This window comes from Gopherus evgoodei, chromosome 3, assembly GCF_007399415.2.
Source record: "Gopherus evgoodei ecotype Sinaloan lineage chromosome 3, rGopEvg1_v1.p, whole genome shotgun sequence".
NCBI lineage: Eukaryota > Metazoa > Chordata > Testudines > Testudinidae > Gopherus > Gopherus evgoodei.
In genome coordinates, this window is record NC_044324.1 from 57,442,317 (window position 1) to 57,470,155 (window position 27,839).

The 27,839-nt window shown below is 44.2% G+C and overlaps 1 protein-coding gene across 1 annotated transcript; it reads left to right on the forward strand.

Annotated features, from left to right (window-relative positions):
* The first annotated feature begins 9,330 nt into the window (after positions 1-9,330).
* BAG2 (BCL2 associated athanogene 2) lies at positions 9,331-27,115 on the forward strand. Its single transcript, XM_030555651.1, has 3 exons — positions 9,331-9,532; positions 22,871-22,980; positions 26,305-27,115. Exons 1-3 carry the CDS (start codon positions 9,396-9,398, stop codon positions 26,697-26,699), a joined length of 642 nt encoding a protein of 213 aa, XP_030411511.1. The 5' UTR covers positions 9,331-9,395; the 3' UTR covers positions 26,700-27,115.
* Positions 27,116-27,839: the final 724 nt, after the last annotated feature.

A 27,839-nucleotide genomic window follows, 5' to 3' on the forward strand; every position in this document is an offset into this window, starting at 1 on the left:
TAACAATAGCATGTAACCTATCATTTAAATCTGTTTCTGTTCCTGATGACTGGAGGCTATCTAATGTGACACCAATTTTTTAAAAAGGCTCCAGAGGCAATCAGATTATTAACCTAACTTCGGTACTTGGCAAATTAGCTGAAACTATAGTAAAGAACAGAATTATCAGATACAAAGATAAACATGATTTGTTGGGGAAGAGTCAGCTTGGCTTTTGTAAAGAGAAATCATGCCTCAGGGGGAGGGATAACTCAGTGGTTTCAGCAGTGGCCTGCTAAACCCAGGGTTGTGAGTTCAATCCTTGAGGTGGGGATTTGGTCCTGCTTTGAGCAGGGGGTTGGACTAGATGATCTCCTGAGGTCCCTTCCAACCCTAATTATCTGATTCTGATCTACCAAACTTCTTTGAGGGGGTCACAGTGAATGTAAAGTCAAAGGCTTTCTGAAAGTCCAAGTCCAAGTTCCCTCACCAAAGGCTCATAAGCAAATTAAGCAGACATGGGACAGGAGAGAAGGTCCTTTCATGGATCAGTAACTGGTTAAGAGATAGGAAACAAAGAGTAGGAATAAATGGTCAGTTTTCAGAATGGAGAGAGTTAAATTATGGTGCCCAAAATTGGGTTCTGTGCTGGGTCCTGTGCTGTTCAACATATTCATAAATGATCTGGGAAAAGGGATAAACAGTGAGGTGACAAATTTTGCAGATGATACAAAATTGTGAAGTCCAAAGCACACTGCAAAGGACTCTCACTAAATGGGGTGACTGGGCAAAAAAATGGCAGATGAAATTCAGTGTTGATAAATGCAAAGTAATGCACATTGGAAAACATAGTCCCAACTATACTTACAAAATGATGGGGTCTAAAGTAGCTGTCACCACTCAAGAAAGAGATCTTGGACTCATTGTGGATAGTTTTGTGAAAACAACTGTTCAATGTGTAGTGGCAGTCAAAAAGCAAACAATGTTCGGAACCATTAGGAAATGGATGGAAGATAGAAAATGCTATAATGCCACTATATAAATCTGGTGCACCCATACCTGGAATACTGTTTGCCATTCGGGTCATCCCATCTCAAAAAAGATACATTAGAAAAGGAAAAGGTACAGAGAAGGAGAACAAAAATGATTAAGGGTATGGAACAGCTTCCATATGGGAAGCAATTAAAAAGGCTAGGACTTTTCAATCTGGAAAAGGGGTGACTAAAACAGGATATGCTAGAGGTCTTAAAATTGTGACTTGTGGTCTAGAAAGTGAATAAGGAAGTGTTATTTACTCCTTCACATAACACAACCACCAGGGGTCACTCAAATTAATAGGCAGCAGGTTTAAAACAAACAAAAGGAAGTACTACTTCACACAGCACACAGTCAACCTGTGGAATTCATTTCCAGGGGATGGTGTGAAGGCCAAAACTGTAACAGGGTTCAAAAAAGAACTAGATAAGTTTATGGAAGATGGCTAATCACGATTGATGTATCTAAGATGGATAGAGATGCAACCCCATGCTCTGAATTTCCTTAGCCTCTGATTGCCAGAAGCTTGGAGTGGACGATGGGATGGATCACTCAACAATTCTGTTGAATTGTTCTGTTCTGTTCATTCCTTCTGAAGTGCCTGGTGTTGGCCACTGTTGGAAGACTGGATACTGAGCTACTCAGTATGGCCGTGCTTATATTCTTAATCAGTATGTATGCAAAATGAGTGTAACTTACATTTTCAGTGGACAGAAGGAGAATGTCAAAATAACAAAAGAGGTCAAAAAAACAATAAAGAGGGTGTAAAAATGCCCTCTGCAAGTTGCTTTCCTTGCTACATCATTTCCTTGGAGTTCTGCAATGCACTGTACTTGGGGCTACATCTTAAATCTATCTGGTAAATGCAGCTGGTGCAGAATTCAATTGTTACTCAGCATGTCATTTTGCTGAACACAGAGAACCTGTGCTCTATGAGCTGAACTGGCTGCCTATTGGTTTTTGGACTGATTTGACGGTTGGTTTGTCATATAAAGGACTATAGGACAACAGATACTGCCTCTTTCCTCATGAGACAAGGCCATGGTTGTGGTCAGAGCAGGCATCTGAGCTGAAATTCCATTGGTATTAAAAAAAAAAGGGGGGGGCTGCTGGTATTTACTGCTAGAGCACCACATCTCTTGACCCTAATCTGCAACAGTTGGAGTTTAACCTTTAGGGTACATGACTGGTAGGGAGTTGGCAGACCAGTGAGGACTCCGACAAGGGTTTGGTGGAGATGGAGATTGTGGTTCTTTTTACTCTGCCAGAGTAGTGCTCTCAGAGAGTTAATTGCTGAGTTTGTTATGTCTGAGTTGTATTTTAAATGTGTGTCTCAAAGGCATCTACCACCTGGGATGAGCGCTCTTTTATTTAGTTAGTACAAATCTCAATAAGTAAGTAGCAGAAAAGGAGGAGACAAAGAGTCTTAGTGGTCCTATTGTATATAGAAAACTAGGACAATTAATTTAACATAAGACAAAAAGTAGTGAAAGAAATGTCTCAATAATTTAACTTTAAATCAAGACAGCTTGGGACATGATGTCTTTCTGAATGGACAAGCCTGGGAGAACAGTTGTTTTCAGTATTCACAGTAAAATGAGCCAGAATATCACCCATGTGCAACACAAGACCCATTGACTGAATGCCAAAAGTTGGTCTGGCAGGGAATGCTAAGTAGTATCTGCTCAAATCTGCTTTTAGTAATGATTAGATGGGTTCCCTTACTGATAGCTTTGTTTTCAAGCCCCTGTTGCCCAAGATCCAGGGTTGGCAACCTATGGCATGTGGCTTGCCAGGGTAAGCACCCTGGCAGACTGGGCCGGTTTTTTTACCTGCCACATCCGCAGGTTTGGCCGATCATGGCTCCCACTGGCGGCGGTTCACTGTCCCAGGCCAATGGGGGCTGCAGGAAACAGTGTGGGCTGAGGGATGTGCTGGCTGCAGCTTCCCACCGACCCCTGACCTAGATATTCCATAGACATAAAGTGATGGCAAAGGAACCCTGTATGTGGCTTGAGCTACCAGCACCAGTAGTATTGTAGGAACCCAAGTGTAAAAACTGGTCTTTTCAAGTTAGTTTCCTCAGTCAATATTAATTTAGTGCAAGTGGTTTTCTCTGACTCCTCCCCACGTCAGCTGCCACCTGTCATATAAATGCTGTAGTGGAGCTAAATTATGACTGTGAGGTGTATGGTGTAATAATAGGCAGCAGGTTTGAAACAAACCGAAGGACGTATTTCTTCACACAACACACAGTCAGCCTGTGGGACTCTTTGCCAGAGGATGTTGTGAAGGCCACAACTATAACAAGGTTCAAAAAAGAACTAGATAAATTCATACAGGATAGGTCCATCAATGACTATTAGTCAGGATGGGCAAGGATGGTGTCTCTAGCCTCTGTTTGCCAGAAGCTGGGAATGGGTGATGGGATGGATCACTTGATGATTACCTGTTCTGTTCATTCCCTCTGGGGCACCTGACATTGGCCACACTGTCGGAAGATAGGGTACTGGGCTAGATGGACCTTTGGTCTGACCCAGCATGGGTCTCATGACTTACAAATATTAGTCCATACTCTCTGTGAAGTAGATAAGGACTTTACAGATGGGGAAACTCAAAGAAGTTAAATCAAAGTCTGAGAGTTTACCAGTGGTGTAGCTGGGATTAGGACTCAGGATTCCTGGCTCCCTATCTACCAAACTATGCATGCTACTACATAATAGCTTGTTCTTTAAGGATGGTGGCTTTCCCAGGCCCTCAAACTGAAATATTTAGTAATAATAATGCCTTTCCTTTGTGGCTAACCAACAGGGTAACATGACCCTTAAGAATTAGAATCAGAAAGACTTATTATGTCAGTAAAAGTGCTTCAAGCCAGTATAAAGTCTGTTTCTGGAGTACAGTTTGAGGTTATTTCTTGGTTGGCACCAAACACTCTGGTGCTTTTCTTTCTTTCTTCTCCCTCCAAGTTTCCTCTCTTACATCAGAATTGGAGGTTTTTAAAGTCTTTCTCCCCCGGCCTCCTCCTCTGCTCCTTCAGATGCCTGATCTTGTTTCTCCTTTCGGCAGGGCTTTTTTTTTTCCCCCCCATCTCCAGAACTCATTCAGGTCCTTGGTAAAATAATTTAAAATTGGTCTGGGAAGGTCAGTATGTTGTTGTGAAGATAGCTCCCGTCTCTAGTCCTGACTCAGCCCAACACAAGCAGCAAAGGTTTTATGGATGTCACTGAAAGCCTTATACTACTCTGCATCAAATTCTGGTCCACTGGGAGTCAATGAGCAAATTCCCACTGACTTTAGTGGGACCAGAATTTGGCCCTTTTGTGCCTGATTCTTGCTGCTTCGGGCATAGAGGTGAGTAGAGATAGCAAGAGCAGAGCTGAGAAGTTTCTGCGCTGAAGCTGAAGGGAAGAGAGTTTCTGGGGCAGTGGGGTGACTCTCCTTTGGGGATAGAGGTGGTGGGGTGACTCTCTGACTCATTTCCCAGGAGGAGTTTGTCCCAGTGGGTCACAGAGGAGGAGCTGGCTGGGACTATGAGGGAGGCAACAGTCTCCTCCTTTGGCAATGTGCTGTGTCAACTCGGCCTGGCCACCTCTGGGCCTCGGGAGAGAGCTAAGATGACCTGAAGTGCTTAGTGCAGAGAACATTTTGTAGGGTAGGCAGCAAGAGGACCATGCATTAAGATGTGTCAGAGTCAGGACTAATGCTAGCTGGACAAAGAGGTGCCTGCAATGGCAGAAAGAGCTTCATCTGAGCAGACAGAGATATGCTGCCCTCACCTTAGTAATTATCACCAGATACCTTTTCCCCACCCCTTCCTGGGGCAGTAACTGCAAAGGATAGTGAGCTCTATGTTTCTGCTGCAGACAGGGCTCAAAGTGGAAACTGCTGCTTTCACAGGGGGTAAAATGTGTTTTCCCTTTTAGGGGTTGGAGGGATCCTCCAAGACTAGGGAATGTGGGACAGTCTTCTCACTGTGCGCCGGTGCAGTGAGTCTGACTCCTCACATTCCTCCACCCCCCACATACCAGCAGAGGGACCAGTCAGCCCCAGTGCTTAATTTGTGCCAGGGCTTACCAGGGCTGAGCCCCGGCATCTCTAGGCTTGGCATTCATAGTCACAGAACCTATGGGCTTGATCTGGAGTCTGAATGAGCTCTCCCCTGACATCTAGTGATGAGCTGTGGAAGAGGACTTCAGGAACTGATCTCATTTGCATGGGCACAGCTAGGTGCTCATTAGCATGATGGAATTGCTTGCCCAAATTATCACTTTTGGCTGGTGTTGGATCCTATCTCCTTGTTATTGGGGTAGGAGTAATAAAGGGCTGTTATCTTTGTTGTGTGAATCAAAGGCAACAGAATTATACTTGGCATACCCCAATTGAGAGATTCACCCTCAACCTAATGGCACTTGCTAGGCAGGGGACATGGGTTCCGAAAGCTAAGAGGAGAGATGCCTGCATTAGGGTTTTAGGCATCATTTGATTTTTTTTCCCTCTTCACTGCATAATAAAAGAGCTAATTTAGATTCAATTGAGAGTTTTATTACACACTGTAAAGCTGAAATCTTGATATCTAGGTCTAAGCATTACACCTGCATTAGGACAGTATCTCTAATACAAGAGATTACCTTGTATGCACTGCACCCGCGGTGAAGCTCCTCCATTAACAACTGAAATAGCTGAGAGCTGCATTAAGTGGTGGGACTTGAAGACGTTCTGGTGGGTCGGCAATCGGCTGGCGGAGAGGACTGAAGCAGAGCCCCACAGAGAGCAAGGCAATCGGCCTTTGGCCAGCAGAGTGGCTGGCGAAGAGGCATGGAGTATCAATTGGGCAGCTGGCAAATAGGAGTGGCGGGTAGCAGAGTGAATAAGGTGCCTTGGTACACCCCTCCACCCAGGGTGGGAGGTCAACTCTGCAGTTGCACCGCTGAAGTTTGGGTCTGCACTGACCAAGGACAATAACTGTGAGTGGGGTGCAGAGAAGGGACAGACACGTTAAAGGGAATTTTGATTGCTGAACTTAAGAACCTGAGAGAAAAAGAATACTGTCCAACTTCCTTGGGAGTTGGGCTTTTGTTCATGTTTTCTGTTTATGAATCCTGTTTGTGGTGTTTTCCCAAATTAATGCTAAGTTACTTCCCTCCTTTTGTACAGTTTTTTTTTGTACACTCAGACTCTGTGCTTGTGAGAGGGGAAGTATTGCCTCTTAGGTATGTCTAAACTATCGGCTGGATCGACGGGCAGCGATTGATCCAGCAGTGGTTGATTTATCGCATCCAGTTTAGATGTAATAACTTAACCGCTGAGCACACTCCCATCGACTCCTAAACTCCACCGCCGTGAGAGGTGCAGGCAGAGCTGACAGAGGAGCGGCAGCAGCTGACTCACTGCATTGAAGACTGTGGTGAGTAGGTCTAAGTACATTGACTTCAGTGCCATTATTCATGTAGCTGAAGTTGTGTAACTTAGAGCGATTCTTCCACTGCCCCATGTAGACCAGGCCCTAGAGGCGCCCAGGAGGTGGTGTGTAATTGTCTCAGGTCAGTGGGTGGGGGGCTCGAGCCACTTTTGTGTTGTATTGTTGGAAAGGAACCCCTAGATACTGACCCCAGCCCTTGTTGCTACCCACTCTGACTGACAGAAGGGTTACAAATTTGAACAAAATTTCTTGAGCCCCAACACCTCTTTCATTGTAGATTAAGCACTGGTCTGCCCCCAACTCTCTGCTGCAGAAGCAGCAGCAAGGTGAACCTACATCTGCCCTCCCATCCCATAGTGCATTGCTGGGTTAGAGCTCATCCCCTGGAGTGAATCTCTGCCTGTTCTCAAGAGCAGGCACTGGGACTGTCCTCGGTCATCCAGGGGGTAGAGTTATTCCAGGGGGACAATGGATGAACCCCCCTAGCAGGGTGTCATAAACAGATAGCTAAGGGTTAACGTCTCTTTCACCTGGAAATAAGTATCTGAAGCACCTGACCAGAGGACCAATCAGGAAACAGGATTTTTTCAACTCTGGGTGGAGGGAAGTTTGTGTGTGAGTCCTTTGTTCTTGTCTTCTGCCTGTCCCTCTCAGCTATGAGAAGGATTTTTCTATTTCTTGCTTTCTAATCTTCTGTTTCCAAGTTGTGAGTACAAAAATGGTTTGTTGTTTTGTATTTATATGTCTATAGTTGCTGAAGTGCTTTAAATTGTATTTTTTTTAATAAGGCTGTTTATTTAATATTCTTTTAAGCAAATGACCCTGTATTTGTCACCTTGATACAGAGAGACCATTTTTATGTATTTTTCTTTCTTTTTATATAAAGCTTTCTTTTTAAGACCTGTTGGAGTTTTTCTTTAGTGGGGAACTTCAGGAAATTGAGTCTGCAGCTCACCGGGGAATTGGTGGGAGGAAGAAGTCAGGGGGAAATCTGTGTGTGTTAGATTTACTAGTCTGACTCTGCATTCCCTCTGGGTGAAGAGGGAAGTACTTCTGTTTTCCAGGACTGGAAATAGAGAGGGTGGACTCCCTCTGTTTAGATTCATGGAGTTTGCTTCTGTGTATCTCTCCAGGGACACCTGGAGGGGGGAAGGGAAAAGGTTTATTTCCCTTTGTTGTGAGACTCAAGGGATTTGGGTCTTGGGGTCCCCAGGGAAGGTTTTTGGGGGGACCAGAGTGCCCCAAAACACTCTAATTTTTTGGGTGATGGCAGCTTTACCAGGTCCAAGCTGGTAATTAAGCTTGGAGGTTTTCATGCTAACCCCCATATTTTGGACGCTAAGGTCCAAATCTGGGACTAAGTTATGACACAGGGTACCTGCCCTGTACTTCTACAGGAGGCCACGTGGAGAGTTTGTCAATTTCCTCAGCAGAATGAGTCCTGCCCCATGGCGAGGGATTGGTGCTATGGGCCATGTTCCCACCCGGCCTCACAGGGGGTGGATGCGGTGGAGGGGCGACTCTGAGTCTTGTGTCTCCCATCCCCCTGGTAGGGAGCAGCAAACCAAGCACGTGCTTGGGGCAGCACATTTTCAGGGGTGGCATTCCAGCCATCTTTTTTTTTTTTTTTTTTTGCTTCCAGTGGCAAAAGTCTAGAGCCGGTGTAACGTGGTAACTGTTTCTGTTGTTACAGCGGCCCTGGCAGCAGCAGCAGCACATTGTGCATAGAGGGTGTTCTGGGGCCACTGAGGTTTGTGCTGTGGGGGAGCAGCGCTGCACCTTGTGGCTGGGCCGGACAGGCTCTGAGCGGGGGACACTCAGGCTGGGAGCTGCCCGCGGGGCACAGGGAGCCACCTGCAGGTGCCGCAGGGCAGCCGCCCCCCAGCGCCGCATCCGGGGATTGGTGAAGCAGCCCGAGCCCCCAAGGAACTGCAGCAGGTCGGCCAGAAGCAGCAGTGGGGCTATAGAGGGCGGGGCGCTGCTGTGCGAGGCTTGCGTCCCGCTCTCTGGGGCTCCGCTTCCTCTGGGGTGACCCAGCCCTGGCTCCTCAGCCCCCTGCCAGGGCGGTCCCCCGGCTCTGCCCTCCCGGCTCCTGGCCGGTCCTGGAGGCGGGAGCACTGGCTGGAGGGACCTTAGGTTGAGGTGCAGTCCGGGAGCCCCGCTATTTACCCAGACCCTGCCAGCGCTGGACTGGTGGGAGGTAAAGGGGGAGCGGGCGGAGTCAGCACTGGTGGGGGGAAGCCCAGGGCTAGTGCGGCAGGGGGTGCAGGTGGGGAGGGGAGAAGAGAGAGCCCAGGGCTGGGGGTGCAGGTGGGGGCGGGGGAGAAGAGAGAGCCCAGGGCTGGGGGTGCAGGGGAGAAGAGAGAGCCCAGGGCTGGGGGTGCAGGTGGGGCAGGGGAGAAGAGAGAGCCCAGGGCTGGGGCAGCAGGGGGTGCAGGCGGGGGCAGGGGAGAAGAGAGAGCCCAGGGCTGGGGGTGCAGGCGGGGGCAGGGGAGAAGAGAGAGCCCAGGGCTGGGGGTGCAGGCGGGGGCAGGGGAGAAGAGAGAGCCCAGGGCTGGGGGTGCAGGCGGGGGCAGGGGAGAAGAGAGAGCCCAGGGCTGGGGCAGCAGGGGGTGCAGGCGGGGGCGGAAGAGAAGAGAGAGCCCAGGGCTGGGGTGAATGGGCAGCCAAATTTTTTTTTGCTTGGGGCAGCAAAAAACTTCGAGCCGGCCCTGGGGAGCAGTCAGACAACCCCCCTGGTGACCGGCCAGCTGCTCCCATCACTGGCGTGCGAGGGGCGAGTCTCTGCCACATTTCCCCGTGGTGGGGGCGGGGAGGGGTTGTCCCAGTGGGGCAGGGAGCAGGCGCGGGGGGCCGGCGGCGGTTGGTTTCTTGCTTTGGCGCTGCGCGGGGTCTGCCCTGAGGGGAGCGGGAGGCGGAGTCGTAGCCGCAGTAGGGGCTCGTCAGGCCCGGGAGCGCCATGGCCCAGGCCAGGATCAGCGCTAAGGCCAAAGAGGGCCAGCCGGCGGGGCAGCTCCGCGGGCGCTTCTTCCGCTCCACCTCCATGGCCGACTGCTCCAGCCGCCTGCTGCAGAACCTGGACCAGCTGGAGCTCAGGTCGGGGCACGGCCCGCGGAAGGGGCTCTGGCCGTGCAGGGGACGGGTGGGGGCGCCTGCTAATGCGGCAGGCTGTGGGGGGGAGGCGTCCTGTTAGCGTTGCAGGGTATGGGGGAGGGGGGGAAGCGTCCTGCTAGTGCGGCAGGGTATGGGTACGGGTACGGGTATGGGGGATGGGAGAAGCGTCCTGCTAGCGCGGCAGGGTACGGGTACGGGTATGGGGGATGGGAGAAGCGTCCTGCTAGCGCGGCAGGGTGCGCAGGGCATTTTTGGAAGGGTCTTGCTAATGTGGCAAGTAGGGACTGTTGAAGTGTTTCTGCTGTTGGAGAAGAGCCTTGCTAGACGTGCTCAGCCGGTGCTGTGTGCGTGTACTGGAAGCCCAGTAGGTTGATGCTGTTGCTGATTTCTTCTCTCCCATCTGGGCGTCTATTCCTGCCACCGGACTTGAATGAAAAACAAGTTTGTTGTTGCTGGGATTTAAACAGGCTGCGAGTGAAGAGCACAGCAGCTTCCACTGAAGTGCTGGGAAGAGACCTATATATAGTTTCCCGGCTCATAGGGGTAGGAAGACACAGTTGTTATTATAGAGATCCTGTGTTCACACGTCTTGCTGAACACAGTGTATTTGAATTTTGAAGGGTTAGGCAGCAGGGGAGCCGTTTGCTTTATAAGGGGAGCTCCATCTTCCTTAGAGAATCATGTTTCACAGAAGATACAATAATCCAGTGGAACCAGGGTGCCATTTCAGGTTTTAGTAGGAAGGGGCAAGTTTAACTGATTGTAGGGGCTAGTTAGGCACTGAAAACTCTAGGATTATGATGGTTTTTTTTTTCTTCTTTAGATAACTTAGAAATTAGCTGTCAGGAGCACAGTATCTAATTCCCATGTAAAGAAAAAAATATAAAAACACTAGTTAAACCCATGTTTTAAGTTTATATATACAATCAGGAGATAATACAGCGAGATATTCTCAATCCTGGAGGTATCAGTTTTGGAACCTTAACAAAGATATCAGAAACATAAGTTTGATACTTTGTACACTATCTCTAGTGGAGAGAAATAAAAATAAGTAGCTTCTGCTGAAAATCTGTGTACTTTCTCTAACAGACACACTCAGTGTTGCCATTATCTACTCTATTTTAGTCAATTGTTCACTCCACTAAAAACATATTTTTTCTCGATATTTTGGCGCATATGTTCATAGGCCCTGACTCCATGGGTGTTCCGGCATGCAGGAGGCTGTGGGGGAGGAGCCAGGACACGGTGCACTCAGGGGAGGTGGCAGAATGGGGCGGGAAGAGGCGGGATGGGGGTGGAGCAGGGGTTGGAAGAGGCAGGGTGGGGTGTGGTCTTAAGGGAAGGGGTGAAGTGGGGGCAGGGCCTGAGGCAGAGTCAGGGGTCGAGCATCCCCCAGCATAATGGAAAGTTGGCAGTTGTGTATATGTTTACCAGTCACAATCATGTATGACATCCATCAACATTTGGCACCATCATTACTCTTAGGATCAGACTTGGAACTGCATTTTTTTTCCTATGAACTTTGTTATTTTATGGCTCTAACAAAAAATAGAATTTTTGAAAATAAGTGACCATCTGCACAGTGTCTAAAGTTGTATGTTTAGCTACTTTTTTTGAACTGATAAAGCTAAGGTGAGTACAAACTAAATTTATGTTCTAAAAGGATACTATGATTTGACAGGTTTCAGAGTAGCAGCCGTGTTAGTCTGTATCCGCAAAAAGATTAGGAGTTCTTGTGGTACCTTAGAGACTAATAAATTTATTTCAGCATGAGCTTTCGTGAGCTACAGCTCACTTCTTCGGATGCATCTGTAGCTCACGAAAGCTCATGCTGAAATAAATTAGTTAGTCTCTAAGGTGCCACAAGTACTCCTGTTCAATTTTTCCTATTATTTGATTGCACCACTTTAAATAAAGAATGATAAAGCACAATGTGGTAATAAAAGTAATAAAGATAATGAACACAGCCAACACAGGTTAGTTATTTTAGAACTCAGTATTCAAATAATTAAATTTAAGCACAAGAGAGAAATAAAATTAAGAAATTCACAGACCAGTCAAAAAACTAAAATAACAGTACTGCAATCCTTAATGAACTTTGAAAGAATAATATTACAGAGAATATACGTGCATTTCAACAGGAAGTACCAATACTAATAATACAAGAATGTGTGAAGGGGAATTTGTATATGAGTGCACTGTCGCTTTAAGTCAAACACTCAGGAGCCTGAAGGCTTGTTCAGTTCAGCCTCAGATCCTGCTCCTGAGCCAGAGGCACCAGCACAGTCTCTCTGTTCCCCCCCACCCCAGCTCAGTGGAGACTGGGTACATAGGTGGGAATAGGGGGACACCCTGATACCAGGCCCTGCCCATCTCTGAAGATCAGGAGGCAGCAACCAGTCCTGAGCAGTTTGGCCAATGGTGGCTCAATTGAACAATCCCAATCTTTTCAGTCTCCCTTCAAATGAGTTTTTCCACATCCCTGAATCCCCTCTAATTCTACTGTGTCCTTTTTTGAGGTGGGGTGATCAGAACAGCACACGGTATTCTAAATGAGGGTGTACCATTGATTTGTATGATGACATAATATATTTTCCCTTTTGTTCTTCATTCCATTTTTTACACATATAACAGCTTGTTAGCTTCTTTGACTACAGCTGCACACTGAACAGAGGTTTTCATTTAGCTGTCCACAATGATTACCAGGTCCTTTTCCTGAGCTGATCCAGTTAAAAGAGAACTGTACAAGGTGTAGGCATAGTTCATGTTTTTGCCTCCAATGTGCATTACTTCACAATTTGTTTTAGTTGTAGTAATTTTAGGTGTTACTTGTAACTACAGGAGTGAAAATTGTCAGACAGAAATATAGTTTTCAACTGATTTCTTTCCTTGGCCTCCCCCAACCCCAAAGACAGTACCCTACTGTGATATCAGTTTCCTCATCTTCCCTTCCCCCTTCAAGAAAATCTGTTCCACAAATGAACTGTTCACTACTTCATCTTTCCTTACAATTTTGGGATTATCCCCCCTCCCACCAATCTGTCAAACTGGCAGGATTTCTGCATACAAGAGTAGTCAGTGGATTAAAAAAAAAAGTCAGTGCCTTAAAGAATGAAGTGCTGCTTCTAGGCAGCAACACCAGCAATCTTTCTTTGAATGAGTGTTAGTGTGGCAGGGGAGTGTAATTTAATATACATCATATCACAGCGAACGAAATAAAACTTCTATTTGTTGGATTATTCTCGGTAATATAAATGGCAAAATGCAGTTGAACACAGTACTAACCTACCATTCTCACTGAAATGATAGCATTGGGGACACAGAACTATAAAACTATTAGCTTAATCGTATAATTCTTAACCCAGTGCTAAGGCCAGCGAGGGACAGCCAGCTGAGCTGGAGCGGGGAACTGCCGCTGCTTCCAGGAGCTGCTTGATGCCCAGATCCTTGACTCCCTCCTGTGCCCCAGCTCCCTGAGCCAGCCCTGATCCCCTTCCTGCTCTCTGAACCCCTCGGTCGCAGCCCAGAGCACTCTCCTGCACCCTCATCTCCATCCCAGAGCCTGCACCCCCTGCCAGAACCCTCTTCCCCCCCATGCTCCAACCCCCTGCTCCAGACTGGAGCCCCCTCCTGCACCCTGAACTCCTCATTTCTGGCCCCAGCCCACAGCTGGAGCCCTCACCCCCTCCCGCACCGCAGTCACCAATTTCATGAGCATTCATGGCCTGCCTTACCCAGATGTGGCCCTCGGGCCAAAAAATTTGCCCACCCCTGTACTAGAGGAAGGCGCTGCACTTGCGTTCAGTCACTTGTAGGCCAAGTAAAAAGCAGAAATAAGGAGAACTGGGTTTTTTATGTAGTGGTCTTAATTGATATTCAACATCAAAGCCCCAACCCTGCAGACACACATGTACCTGTTTGACGTTATACATGTGGGACTATTCATGTGCATACATTTTTAACAGGTGCTTAAGTATTTGCATGATCGGGGGCCCAAGTTACCTTTCTGAAAATACTAGCAGCATACGGTGGAACAATCAGTGAAATTCAGAATAAAATACATGACTCTTCAAACGAGCATATACAAAATGAAACACTAGACATCAGGTGACAGTGAAGGGAGGTGTTTAGACTCAGACCTCTCAAAAACTAACTGGTAGTATTATTGTCTTGTGAGGTTTCCCTTTTCCTTGTCCTCTCTCATTTTTCCCGGTACTTGGCTTTTGAATCCCTGAGCCATTACATTTTTAGGTACTATTGCAATCTACATGGTTTACTTATATTTTAATTTACATTCTGTAGTGTTGTGAAAAATTATATTTGAATAAGTGATAAATGATCATGGAATATACAAGTAAGTGGAATAATATGATAGCTTGTGTATATATATATTTTCTGCATAAAAATATTTTGTCTGCTACTGGCCTTTATGTTGTTATGCTTTGTATAATGGCATTACTGTATAATACTGTGTTTAATAATTTATGTAAAAAGAGTGGGTTCAAGTTAATATTTTTATAGATTTACAGTCTGGTTAGATTCTTGCTCTGTAGTGCAAGACTTTATAGTATCTCTAACAAGCTGATGATCAGAAAAGAAGTCTTGAGAGTTCTATGCAGCCATTTTATTGTGCCTGAGATGTCCTTCACTGGAGGATCAGGAACCAATGAATAGCAAAGGTCTGCTTGGGTCTGATGTTAAATCCTGAACCATACCCCACTAGACCACAGCCAATCTGACCTGATCCCATGACTGTCAAATTGTTTTCATACCCAGCCTGAGAAAATAATGAAAATGGAAGGACTAGCTGGCTTAAAATTGCAAACAATAGCATTGGGGCAGCAGAACTTGGGGTTAGTGGTGAGGGAGTTGGCTTCCCACAATTGAAATATTGTGGAGATTGAACTGTTTTTTTCTCCCCATACATCACGTTCATGGGGGCAGTGGCAAGAATGGGACTGAGGGGACTGGAGCCATGCCCAGGATCAGACCAGGAAGTGGGAACTGGGGTAAGAGGGGCCCTGATGCCAGTGCCTGTTGTGGGGAGTTGGTCCTGGGCCAGGTAGCCCTTTTCTCTCCCTAGCTGCAAAGAGTCCTCGATCTCAGGTGCTGGTGATAGACCTGGACAATGGGCACTCAGTGGCTGGTCAGCGCAGAGGAAGCTGGGGAGGCTACAGCCAGGACTAGGTAGGAGAGCAGGGCCACCCAGACAGAGTTGTCTCCTTGAGGAACTGGACACAAGTAGTGGAGAGGTAGGGACAGGAAGGGCTCTGCCAGGCAGGTGTCACTTCTGCTTCTGGGCCTTCCTGAGCTCTCCTACTGTCCTTTATATCTCCCAGCTTCCCTTCCTCCCCCCGCCCCAACTACCCTTTAAATTTCTCTGCCCCTCTCTGCTTCCAAATGGGGCCTCCCACTGCCCCTCCTCTCCCATGTGCACCTTAGCCCACACATTCAAAGTTAGCCTATGAATAGCATAGTTGGCACACTCAGTGATAAGCGACTACTCAGAATGTATGCTAGTCAGATTACACCTGACCAGACCCAAACTCAACACTTGTAGTTGGGTGCCATAGGGTTTTGGTTGAGTGGCAAAGGTCTAATCAGAACCCTTTCAAACATTTTAAAGCTTAATATTTTCACTCTTATTACTGTAACAAATATTCAATTTGATTAAAAATGTATTTGCTTAGTTGAGCTCTTCTGGGTGGGTTTGCAAATCAGCATTGTGTGTTAGAGTACTTAATTTATGTCAAGGGAGTTGTTTTATTATTGTTTTTATGGTTGATTTACGTTAAATGCTACAAAGGAAAGGAAAATTAGAATTGTAAGATTATGAAAATGTGAAAGAAAAGAAATCTAATACCTTGTCCATGTTAAAAAAAAAATTTAATTTTCGCTACCATACTTCTTTTGGGGACCAATTCATGGGGCTTTTGCATCAATGGAATTGTGGGAAAAGATAAGGTAGTATCCCATGATCCCTGACAGTGATTATATTGCACTATAGGAAGAATCTACTCCTCAGCCTAAATAAATAAAGTATTAGATTAGTAGATATAATGTATATTTTTGAATGTGTGATATTCCAGATGTATGCACCGAAGTATGCTAGAAAGATTTATTTCGTATTGGCCCTGGTTACATGTCAGATTCAGGACCCTCCCACTTGCAGGCAATCATTTTCTCCATCCTTCTGTCTCCCTTTTTGAACCTCTTTCCCAGACACATTCACGCCCTTCTCCTCCAAATTGAGTATGAAGGTCGGTGCACTTGTTACATAAGGTTGAGATGCTGCTATTTTCACTGCATTGAAGAAATTAGCTGTGCCTTGTGTTCGAATGAATTTTCACAGGTTTTGATGTCACGTCCTTTAATGTGGAATGGGAATTTCATCATAAAAAGTACAGGGAGCCAAGTGACGATCGAACTTGTGCAGGAGCTTGAAGGTGAGGATGAAAAGTTGCATATTTTAGAGCTCATAGATTCATACGGACCACTGTGATCATACAGTCTGAACTCCTGTATTACACAGGCCAGTGAACTTCCCCAAAATAATTCCTAGATCATATTTTTTAGAAAAACATGTAATCTGGATTTAAAAATATTCAGCAATGGAGACTCCACCACAACCCTTTGTAAATTGTTCCAGTGGTTGTTTACCCTCACTGTGAAAAATTTGCATCTTATTTCCAGTCTGAATTTTTCTAGCTTCAACTTCCAGCCATTGAATAATGTTATCACTTATTCTGCTAGATTGAAGAGCCCACTATTAAATATTTGTTCCCCATGTAGGTATTTGTAGAGTGTAATCAAGTCACCTCTTAATCTTCTCTTTAAGTTGAATAGATAGATTCAAAGAATTCAATCACTATAAGGCATGTTTTCTAATCATTCAGTCATTCTTATGGCTCTTTTCTGAGCCCTCTCTCATCTACCAGCATCGTTCTTGAATTGTGGGTTCCAGAAATGGACACAGTATTCCAGCACTGCCAAATATAGAGGTAAAATAACCTCTCTACTCCTACTCAAGATTCCCCTGTTTATACATCCAAGGATTGCATTAGCTGCTTTGGGTACAGCATCACACTGAGAGCTCATTTCAGCTGATTATTCACCACTACCCCCAATTTTTTTCAGTCACTGCTTTCCAGTATAGCATCTCCCATCCTCTAAGTATGGCCCACATTCTTTGTTCCTAGCTATATCTCTTTATATTTAGCTGTATTAAAATGCATATTGTTTGCTTGCACTTGTTTTACCATGCAGTCCAGATTGTTCTGAATCAGAGACATGTCCTCTTCATTATTTGCCACTTCCCCAATTTTAGTGTCATCTGCCAACTTTATCAGTGATGATTTTATGTTTTTAAAAATGTTAAATAGCATAGGGCCAAGAACCAATACCTGCAGGACTCACTGGAAACACTCTGGGACAATTCCCCATTTACAGTTGCATTTTGAGATCTATCAGTTAGCCAGTTTTTAATCCATTTAATATGTGCTATGTTAATTTTATGTTTGCAGTGTTGTAGCAGTTTTGGCCCCAGGATATTTGAGAGACAAGGTGGGTGAGGTAATATCTTCTTCAGGTCAGAAAAGTTCTGTGTAGCTCAAAAGCTTGTCTCTTGCATCAACAGAAGTTGGTCCAATAGAAGATATTATCTCACCCACCTTGTGTCTCATTAATTTTATATTGTTTTAGTTCTTTTTAATCACAGTGTTGTGTGGAACCAAATCAAGTGCCTTAAAGAAGTCTACGTATATTATGTCAACACTATTAGCTGTATCAACCAAACTTGTAATTTCATCAAAAAAAAGATATCGTTAGTTTGACGGGATCTGTTTTCCATAAAACCATGTTGATTTGCATTAATTACATTACCCTCCTTTAATTCTTTATTAATCAAGTCCCATATATTCTTTCTTATTGGAACTGTTGATAGGGGAATTGTTTATCTTGTTCAGAATCGATGTAAGGCTAACAGGCCTGTACTTAATTGTGCCATTCCAGATTAATAGCCCCAGGAGACTGAAGTCCTCCATTTATACAAAGAATAAATGCATGAACAGCAACAGCAGTGTACCATGTTGCATATCACAACATGTCTCAGTCCTGACCCCAAAAGGTGACCTCTCGGGCGAGAGCGCCATGAATTACTCTGCAGGGCCATGCATTCCTTGCACTTTGCAGATAATGCAACAACAACAAAAAGTCTCGCTGACAAGTGCCACTTTGTGGCTATGCAACATACTGTAGTAGACACAAATGTCTAGAGTAGCCACCAGACAGCAATTATTGCAAATAAAATAATTCTTAACATCTGGTTATCAGATTTGACATAAAATATTAACACTTGTCAAGGTATTACTTTTTAAAGGGCATTTTTATCAATGGCATATTATATTTTATATAATGTTTATATTTATATTTATCCTGATGCTCCACAAAATCTTGCTAAACTAAGCTGTCAGCTTCTAATCACATAACAATCACTCAGTATTTTAAGGAAGTGGTATTTTAGAAATCCTCTTTAGAATTATACTGATTCAAGATGCATCTCTGTAATGCAGTTCACTGTTTTCAATGTCAGATGGTAGGACCTGATCCAAAACCCACTGACATAACTGAAAAGGACCCCATTGACTTTGATGGAATTGGATCAGGCCCTTATTGAGTGTGTTGAATCAATGTATGTGTGCAATTGAATTACTATAAAACTAATCTGTTAAAAACTCCAAATTTCTTAATTTTAGTTTCAGGTTTCCAAGGGGAACAAGAGTGAAGGGATACTTTTTTAAAAAAATTCTGAAAAATACTTTAATCGGTGTCTTTTTTTTAAAAAGGCATAGTTGAGTTATTTAATATAATCATTAAAATGGACTCGCAGAAGTTCCATAAAAATGTAACCAACTCAGATACAAAATCAATTTACCTGCTTTATTACTATCTTTATTATTATAATGAAAATGAGTCACTTTACAATACTTTCCTCATCCCCCCCCCAAAAATCCATGCCTTTGTCAAGAATTTGTATTAAATTATTTTCCCCTCGCCAGTTACAATAAACATAAAATAAGTTTAAGTATGTCTTAAACGTAAGCTTTCACTTACAATTATTAGGCTTGTATCTAAATATTTCTTCATTTTCATCATAGCAGGATTATTTTATTATTGTCTCCTCTTAAGAGTGAAAAAAAATCTAAATGAGCGTTGCTTATTCCTTTATCTAAGTTACCTTTTTTCCACCCATCTTTTGCTCTCAACTAATTTTCTGGCTGAAATCTTTGGGGAAGTGATGTTAGCAGGGGCGGCTCCAGGCCCCAGCATGCCAAGCATGTGCTTGGGGCGGCAAGCCGCGGTGGTCGCTCTGCCAACGCCATGAGGGCGGCAGGCAGGCTGCCCTAAGCGGCGTGCCTGCGGACGGTCCGCAAGCAAGCCGCGGAAGGCGGCCTGCCTGCCGTGCTTGGGGCAGCAAAATTCCTAGAGCTGCCCCTGGATGTTAGATGCATGTTTATCTCAGAGCCTACCATAAACGCCTTCATCTTTGAATTCGCTGTACAGGAGACTTAAGAAAATAGAGTGTTTAATACCATCACCAGTTTCCACACTGTATTGGATACAAATAGACAATCCCTGCCCTGAAGAGCTTACAGTTCTCCCAGTGTATACTAAAGGGGTGCTGAAACAATTTGTATATGGGAGATGCTGAGTGCCTTTGAGCAAGACTGTACATCTGTCTGTGTATGATGAAACCCACTTGAAGCCAGGGGATGGAGCAGCACCCCTAGTTACAGTACCTATGTTCTCGCATCCAGATCGCATTCATCATCTGCACAGTGGTCCAGGGAATAATGTTGAAAAATTGTTTTTTTTTGAGTAAGCTTCTTTTGATGGACAGTATCATAGTCCTGCCTCCCTCCCCCAAACACACACACAACCTAGCTTTAATTTAGAAAGATGTAAAGAGAGTGATTTTTAGATCATCTTCTAGTACTATAACAGGTTTATCAAGACAAATATACGTAGATGTCTTGTGTATTAGAAAAGTTGTACTGTTTTAACTAAACTTAAATTTAAAATTGATTAAATACAGCTCAAACCCTTTTTGAGCAAAGGTTAAACCAGTTTAAATGTATCTGCATTAGGGGGTTGTACTGATTTAACTCAATTTTAAATCACTTGACTTAAACCAGTGTAACTTTTTTTATTGCAAATACATATAAATAGTTAATAGTGCTCACCATCTTGTGGGTACAACCTGTAATGCTCTAGAGTACAAAGTATTTTGACTGCCTGGTGGATTCCATCAGAAAGAGAGAATGAGCCATGTTCTGACTGTGCTTGGTACTATAGTTAATGAACACTGGGATAGATGAGAAAAATTTGTCAGTAAAATTACAACTAAAGGTTGATTTAAAATCAGCACACAAATGTATAGCAATTAAGACAATTTAGTGGTGTACTTTTAGTACAATGCTGTGCAACCTCAGAGATGTAAGACCAGGGAACATAAGGGATTTAATTTCATGGCTGAAGTTCCTAGACTGGGAGATCTGTAGAAATAGTGTATTTGATCTCTCTTGGAAAGGTATGTATCATATTGCTATTAAGTAATCCCCCTATAGTCCTCTCCCTAGGCATTGTCTGCCTTTAGTTGGAAGGGTGGGTTGAAATGAAGTTAGGCTCAAGAGTAGTGTGGGGATATACATGGGAGGCCATTTTAATTCCCCCACCTAATAAAAAAAAATCAGAACAAATAAAAACTTAGACTTTGAGGAAAAGAAGATGGAAAAATAGCAGCCACATGTTTGTGCACAATGGACTACGTAAAGGGAATCTGGTCAAGATATTATTGGAACCTGAATGGTTACTTAGTGCCATGAAGCAAAATCTTTTTCTACCTTTACCACCTTTAGTTGGGATGAAAGAATTAGAAATAAAGCAGTTACATAAGGGGAAAGTAAAATAACCTGTCCCTATTGTACTTGTGTGGTCATTTGTGCAGAGCTATGTGGCACAAGCAATCCTCCTCTGTTGTATTCTATCATAAATTACTTTGTTTTTATTTTCCAGGGGATAGGAAATTTTTTAGGTAAAAATATTAATGGTATTGGCACTCTGGTTGTGAGTAATATCCAAATGAATGTCAAAGAGAATAGATCACATTTTTTTCACCATGTTTAATAAACATTTCAGGATAGGTGAATTCTCTTGGTTTTTACAGAGAGTTCCATAGACACTATGAAACAGACCTCAATTTAGCAATTGTCTAAAGTTTCTGCCTTATCGGTTGGAAGAGTCTAGAACTATCAACAGACTCATGTAGTAGCCATCATACAACAGGTGGGGGAACTGGGAAAACAGAGGTTGTATCATTTTTGCACAATCTTAGCAGCCAGTTAAATCTCAACAAACCCTCTACTCCCGTGGTGGGCAGCCTGCGGGCCGCACACTTCCCATCAGGGTCATCTGCTGGTGGCCCCCAGACAGTTTGTTTACATTTGTACTGCCACCTGCAGCTCCCAGTGGCCACGGTTCACTGTTCCTGGCCAATGGGATATGCAGGAAGCGGCACAGGCCACAGGGACATGATGTCCGCCACTTCCCATTGGCCAGGAACGGCAAACTGCAGCCACTGGGAGCTGCGGGCAGCCGTGCAAATGTAAACAAATTGTCTGGTGGCCACCAGCGGATTACCCTGATGGACCTCAGGTTGCCCACTACTGCGCTACACCATGATATTAATATTACTTGGGCAAGTGCAGAAACTGGAGGCTTGAGCGGGGAAAAGTTTATCTTTTGGCACTAATCTCCAGTGCTAATGATTCCCTACTGTGCATTTTCTGTCTATTTGTGGCATTCCCCAATTACTTTAATCAATTCCAAACCCCTAACTTTCAGGGCATGGTGAAGGAATGGGAAATTAACTGAAGGATTGAAACCCAGGTTTCCAGTATAGTATTTCCAGATCTGAAGGCCAGATCAAGCTCTCTAGTACACAGCAAAAGGGGCAGGGGAGAATATAGGAGCACAAGTAATGGCAGATATGACCAAACATAGAGCACAAAGAGCAAAGCTTATGTGACATGCTTGTCCCCCAGGTAGAAGGATGTTACACATTTTGTGTGTAGTATGATGAATGGGACCACAGAAAGAGGGTCAGGTTTCTGGAGGAACCTAGTTTGCTGCATTACCTGGAGTTTAGGAATGTGAGCTGTTGCCTAAACTGCTACTGGACAAATACAGGCCTCTCTACATTTCCTACAACTGCTTGTCTTCTGCATCACCTACTGCTAAGGAAACAGTGATTTTGGCGGCAGTGTGTAGAGCTGGCGTGCAAACACTTGGTGCAGCATGCTCACCTATGAAAAGGTGTGTTATCCAGAAGGAAATTCCATCTAAAGTTAATACCAAGCTGAACAGCATTAACTTTGGCTCTATAGTTTCTTTCTCCTTTTTGAGAGAGGTGAGGGGTTGGTTGGTGTATTGCTGTTGCTGAGATACCAAGGGCTACATTATTCATGAGAATGCCATGCTATGATTGACATTGACTCCACACTGGTGCCCTGAGAACTATGGAGGAACCAAGATGCCCAGGAATCCTTATGTTCCATGCAGCTGCTAACTCCTTATCCCCTTAGTACCCTGAGATTTCTGCACAGGAAATTGCAGAGAGCTCTCTACCTTTTCTTAGGGTTGCAACTTTGGTTGGATGAATTCCTGGAGATTTCATCACATGACATAATCTTAAACTAAAGATTAATCTTTAATTCCTGGAGACTCCAGGACAATCCTGGAGGTTTGGCAATCCTAGCTTTTCTCTTAGCACATTTTTACATAGAAGGACTTGATGGTCCTTTTATCATGTCTACACTGTGATAAAATACCTGTGGCTCCAACTCTCAGAGCCCAGGTCAGCTGACTTGGGCTCAGGCTGCAGGGCTAAAAATTGCAGTGTAGACATTTTGGGCTCAGGCTGGAGCCCAGGCTCTGAGACCCTCCCGCATCACAGACCTCAGATCTTCGGCTCCAGCACATGCCTGCGTATCTACACTGCAATTTTACAGCCCAAGCCCGAGTCAACTGACCGAGGCTAGCAATGGGTGTGCTGGGGGTCTTTTATCATGGAATAGGTGTACCTGATATTGCCATGAATTGGCAGTCATGTCACTTGTCTGACAACACTGCAGTGTTGCTAAAACTAACTAAAAGGGCAGACTGGAAAAAAACAAAGAAACACTGAGAGCATGTTATATGGCTGAAGTGACTTTATTATATACAGATTTTTTTTCCTCTTCTGCTTTGTTCAACTTTATTCAGGGTTGAAGCCTTGCGTGATGCAGCCTCTGCTATGGAACAAGAAAAAGAAACCCTGCTAGAAATGATCCACAATATACAGAACTGCCAAGATATGAGGCACATCAGTGAAGGTGAGAGCCTGCCTTTTCCTGGATTCTCATTTGAAACTTGTTTTTGGAGAAATCAGTGGATACAATCCTAAATTACAGTTAGTGTATGCGTTTTACTTGCAGCTCAGTTGAACTATTTGAAAGTGGTGAGGGAACAGAATAAATGTAAGTCTGTTTGAGGTAATGTAGTGTTAGTTAGATGGATCCTATTACCTCAGTAGCCTTTTATACCTGACTATTCAAATTCAGACAAGCATTACTGCATATGTGAAAATTACCCTTTTGTCCTGCCCAGCCCATCACCACCTTTTCAAAGTCAGGGTCAGCTCACCTTTGCTCCTGGTGGGGGAGGACTTTATTTAGACATATGGAAACTGGTGGACACTATTGAGTTTCAGCTGTCTCTAAAGGGGAGAATTGGCCTATTAGGGAGTTGTGTTTATCCTTTCTCCTCTTACAGAGGTTTCTTAGCAGCCTCTCCCTATATGTAATTGTAACTTTAGCGCCCTCGTGGCCAAGATGGAGTCTGCTCTGCAGGCAGCTCTGGCCAAGAGAAGGTGCGCGCAGGAATGGAGTAGGAGAAATCCCTTCCACCCTAGGGGCACCTGTTCCAAACCCCCCAGAGTGAACACCCACACACACCCACAGGAGAAGTACAATGGATATAACAAAGGGAGATATTTATTGACGAGGGATGAGAGGAGAAATACAACAAGGAGAAATATAGGGGGAGCAGTAAAACAGGGCTGCATCCAAGCCAAGGCCCCACAGGCCCAGTGGTAGCACAGTCTGGAAGGGCAGACACTGAGCAATGTGTCTGCACACCAAGTTCAGGAGTCCTGAGCAAAGTTCCAGTCCAGTGGTGAGTCTTGGGTGCTCCTGGTTGTCTTCGGCGCCTGTGAACTTTCCCCCAACAAACCCCTCTAGTGCCCTCTTCTGCTGCTCTCTGCAAAGCGCCACAGAGCGACCACCTCCCCACTTAACTATCTAGCAACCTCCCTCCTTGTTCCCAATGCAGAGTCACAAGCCCCAGTACTCTCAGCCCCATGCAGCTCTGGGCAGCCGTGATACTGGGTCCAGCTCCGGCCTGTCCTCCTTGGGCGATTCCTCCCTGGCACAGGGCTCCTCCTGGCTCCTGTCCTGGGGTGTCCCTGATCAGCCGCCCTGTCCTTCCCAGGCTCCAGGCAGGTTCTCTGCCGCTTCCTTTGTGAGAGCCTGCGGGTTGCTGCCTCTCTCTCCGTCCCAGCTCTAGTGCCACCCCCTGGAGTTTTCCTCCTTTTTTCTCACTCTCCCCCTCCCCCCAGGAAAAAGATTTAAAGGGGCCATGCTCTCTAAACCCCAAAGGGCTTACATAATCCTCACAGGTTACCTTGATATTCAGGTGACCATCCATTGGCCATTATGTTTATTAAAAGTCAAGCAGGGAAGTATTCTATTAGTCATTGGTTACAATCTGTACTGTCCCCCATAGCAGAAAGGGAACTAGCTTCTGTCAAACAAGCAGTTCTTAAACAGACAGCTAAAGAAACAAGTCTCTTGTCAGTGGTGATCTTGCTGATTTCACCCTGTTTTTAACCATCCTCTTTTGTGTAATAGTATCAAGAAGGTTGTGACACAGCAAGGCTGATATCATCTGGAAATCATCCTTTGGTTTCCTGGTTCCTTTAATTTTATTTGTTTTTTGACAGAATATAGCATGGAAACTGTACTAGATACCCACTCATAAAATGGGTGTGTGCGCCTATTAGTAAAAAACATAAAATAAAGTAAGATATTTTTGGTGCTAGCAGTATTCCCCATTATAAGTACAGGGAGTACTTGAAGTACCTTCTCAAACTTGAAATATGCTGTATACCATTAGAAGAAAATATTTCATCTGCTTCCACTGTAGCCATAAGGAAAAACCAGGTGTCCAAAGACTTCTGAAAAATCTAAATAGCAGCTGATGAGGTGATGTTATCTAACTAACAGACACTAATTGGGGAAGATTGGCTGTCTCATTAGTGGTACCATTCTTTTTATTGAACGATTGCAGAGGGTGATGCTGAGTAAGGGCTTGTCTATACTTACAGAACTGCATTGGTGCAGCTATAGTGCATAGTGAAGATGCTGCCTATACCGATGGAAGAGCTTCTCCTGTCCACGTGGATATGCCACCTCCCCAAGACGCAGCAGCTGTGTCAACGGGAGAAGCCTTCCCATCGACATAATGCTGTACACACTAGGAACTTAAGTAGGTACAACTACGTCTCCCAGAGATGTTGATTTTCCACACTCTTGAGCAATGTAGTTATACCGACATAAATTCCTTGTGTAGACCAAGCCTTAGTTATTTACCTGCCCTGATAAATATCTCATGTAGGGTTCCACAAGGATCTATTATGTTATCCTTGTGAACAGTGCTCTAAAAATACAGTTCACTCAGCCAGTGTAAGGTCAAATCATAGCCCCTTCCTGGCATTTCATTTTATTAACAAATATTAATAAGTTAAGAAACCAATCTACCCCTTCTCTCCATGCATAGCTGCACTACTGCATAGCATGCAAGAACTAGTGCAAAAAGTCCAATAAGGTGCTCTTTATCCAGTTCTATTTTATGTAGCAAAATACTTATTTAATTTTTTTTGTAGCTCTGCTAGAAGTTTATGTTGATGCTGTGACTGTAGTGGCTTAGTTCACATGTTTTCCTATCATGAAGAAAAAAAAGCACTGAAGTGTAATTATGCTCAGGAAAGTGACTGAAAAGTGGTATACTCTTATTCAGATAGGACTCTGAACAAAAGCAGTATATTGCCTCATTGCAGTGACATGTAAGCTTTTACTGGTTTTTTTACTGCTGTTTGCACTGCAGAGCCAACACAGCTAATATTAAGAAGCAGGATTCTATTCCATTTTGTGCATCATCAACAGACTTGTCTAATAAGTTCCAGGCAGTTATATGCATGCAAGCCAGCTGAAAGAATGAGGTTGGCCAGGTGTTAGAGGGTCCAATTTAGCATGCAGAACCATTATTATTGGAAATAATGCATGAGATGGAGGAACTGAGCTTGACTCTCAAGGACCAGGCTGCGATAGAAAGGCTGGCAGTTAGATTGTACTTGTAAACTGAGTACGTTTGGTCTAACATTGAGACACAAATTTAGGACTCCTTCATTCTTACAGTCACTGTTCAAAATAGAATCACCAATTAAATTTTCTGATCTGCTTTAAAAATATTTTTATTGCAAACCCACAGCAGAGATGTGTATATACTACATACACTAGGGTAATTTGATTGTATGTGTGAAGCTGTTCATACCCAAAAGGGCTACTTTATAAATCAGAAAATTTTATTTTTAAATTTAGGTGAAAGAGAAGAACTTTGCCTGACTGCCAGTCGTCTGATGGACCGAACCCTCACTGTTGAGGTTTCTGTAGAAACAATACGAAACCCACAGCAGCAGGAATCCCTTTTGCATGCCACAAGGATGATTGATGAAGTAGTCAATAAACTCCTTGATGATCTGGAAGGTTACAAAAGCCGTTTAATGTCACTTTATGGTGCATGCACATCTGAGGTACCATCTGGACCCATTGATCAGAAATTTCAGTCTGTTGTAATTGGATGCGCTATTGAAGATCAAAAGAAAATCAAAAGGAGACTAGAGACTCTGCTTAGAAATCTAGAAAACTCTGAAAAGTCAATCATGTTGTTAGAACATCCAAAATCAACTGTCCAACAGCTATGCAACAACGAATAGGGTTAAAGTAGTACTAGCTATTTGGGCAGATCAAAGTTAAGTCTCCATAAAGAATGCACGGAATGCAAAGAAAATGTTACTTTTTAGCACTAAACTAATAATACTTTAGAGCGCTGGGTGCAAATATTAAATAAATACTGATAGCACTGCCTTAGGTATCAGAAAGAACATAGATATTTTCTTTCACAGTGAAGATGTGATCTAAGAATGCTATCAGGTTTGCTCTTCTAGACTTAAACTTTGTTGGTGGTGCTGCTGCAAATTGTAATTAATGTACTTCTGCTGCACTCTTAAAGCTAATCTAATTTTTCTCTTAGGTTTTTGAAAACTTAAGCTGTTGTGTCATGTACTAAGATTTCACCTAGCACATTTTTTCCCCTTTGGTGAATACTCTATATGAAACAGACTTATGGGAAAAAGACAACTCCGTTTCCGCCTCTCGCAAGCTGGAGTTCCGGAGTTAACGGTGAGCGCGTTCGGGGATCGATTTATTGTGTCTTGTCTAGATGTGGATAAATAGATCCCCAAACGCGCTCACCGTTAACTCCAGAACTCCAGCTTGCGAGAGGCGGAAACGGAGTTGACGGGGGAGCGGCAGCGGTCAACTCACCGCCATCCTCACAGCGAGGTAATTTGACCTAAGATACATAGCGTAGTTGAAGTTGCATATGTTAGGTTGACCCTCCTCCCAATGTAGACCAGGGCTAACAATTCCATGCTCCATCCACTGGATGCTGCTGCCACCTTCAGCCTGTTTAATGCTCAGTTTGGGGCTGCTATGGGCTAATGACTTCAGAGTAACTTAAAAGAGGAGTTATGCAGAACTGCTTTCATGTCCTGCAAATCAAAGAATTTTTTTCCTGTTAATCCTCTACGAAGCATAACAAAGTGAAACAGCTGGATCCACAAACATTTTAAAATGGATTATATTCAGTTCTGGTGTAAGCAGATGCTGCTTTCATTAAAGTCAATGTAAATTGCTCCTGCTCATGCCAAAGTGGAGGTTAGCCTGTTTTCCCAAAACACAAATATCTTTTTCATGTTCATCACTGGTGTTTGTTATAAAAGCAAAAACTTTTATAGATCTTCCTATTGGTACACCATGTTTCATAATGTCAAACACTGGGTGAGGTTGATTAT

Coding starts and splice junctions, on each gene's coding strand:
- BAG2 (XM_030555651.1), top strand. CDS start 9,396: ATGGCCCAGGCCAGGATCAGCGCTAAGGCCAAAGAGGGCCAGCCGGCG. Junction 9,533..22,870: donor CTGGACCAGCTGGAGCTCAG/GTCGGGGCACGG, acceptor AACTTTATTCAG/GGTTGAAGCCTTGCGTGATG. Junction 22,981..26,304: donor TATGAGGCACATCAGTGAAG/GTGAGAGCCTGC, acceptor TTTTAAATTTAG/GTGAAAGAGAAGAACTTTGC.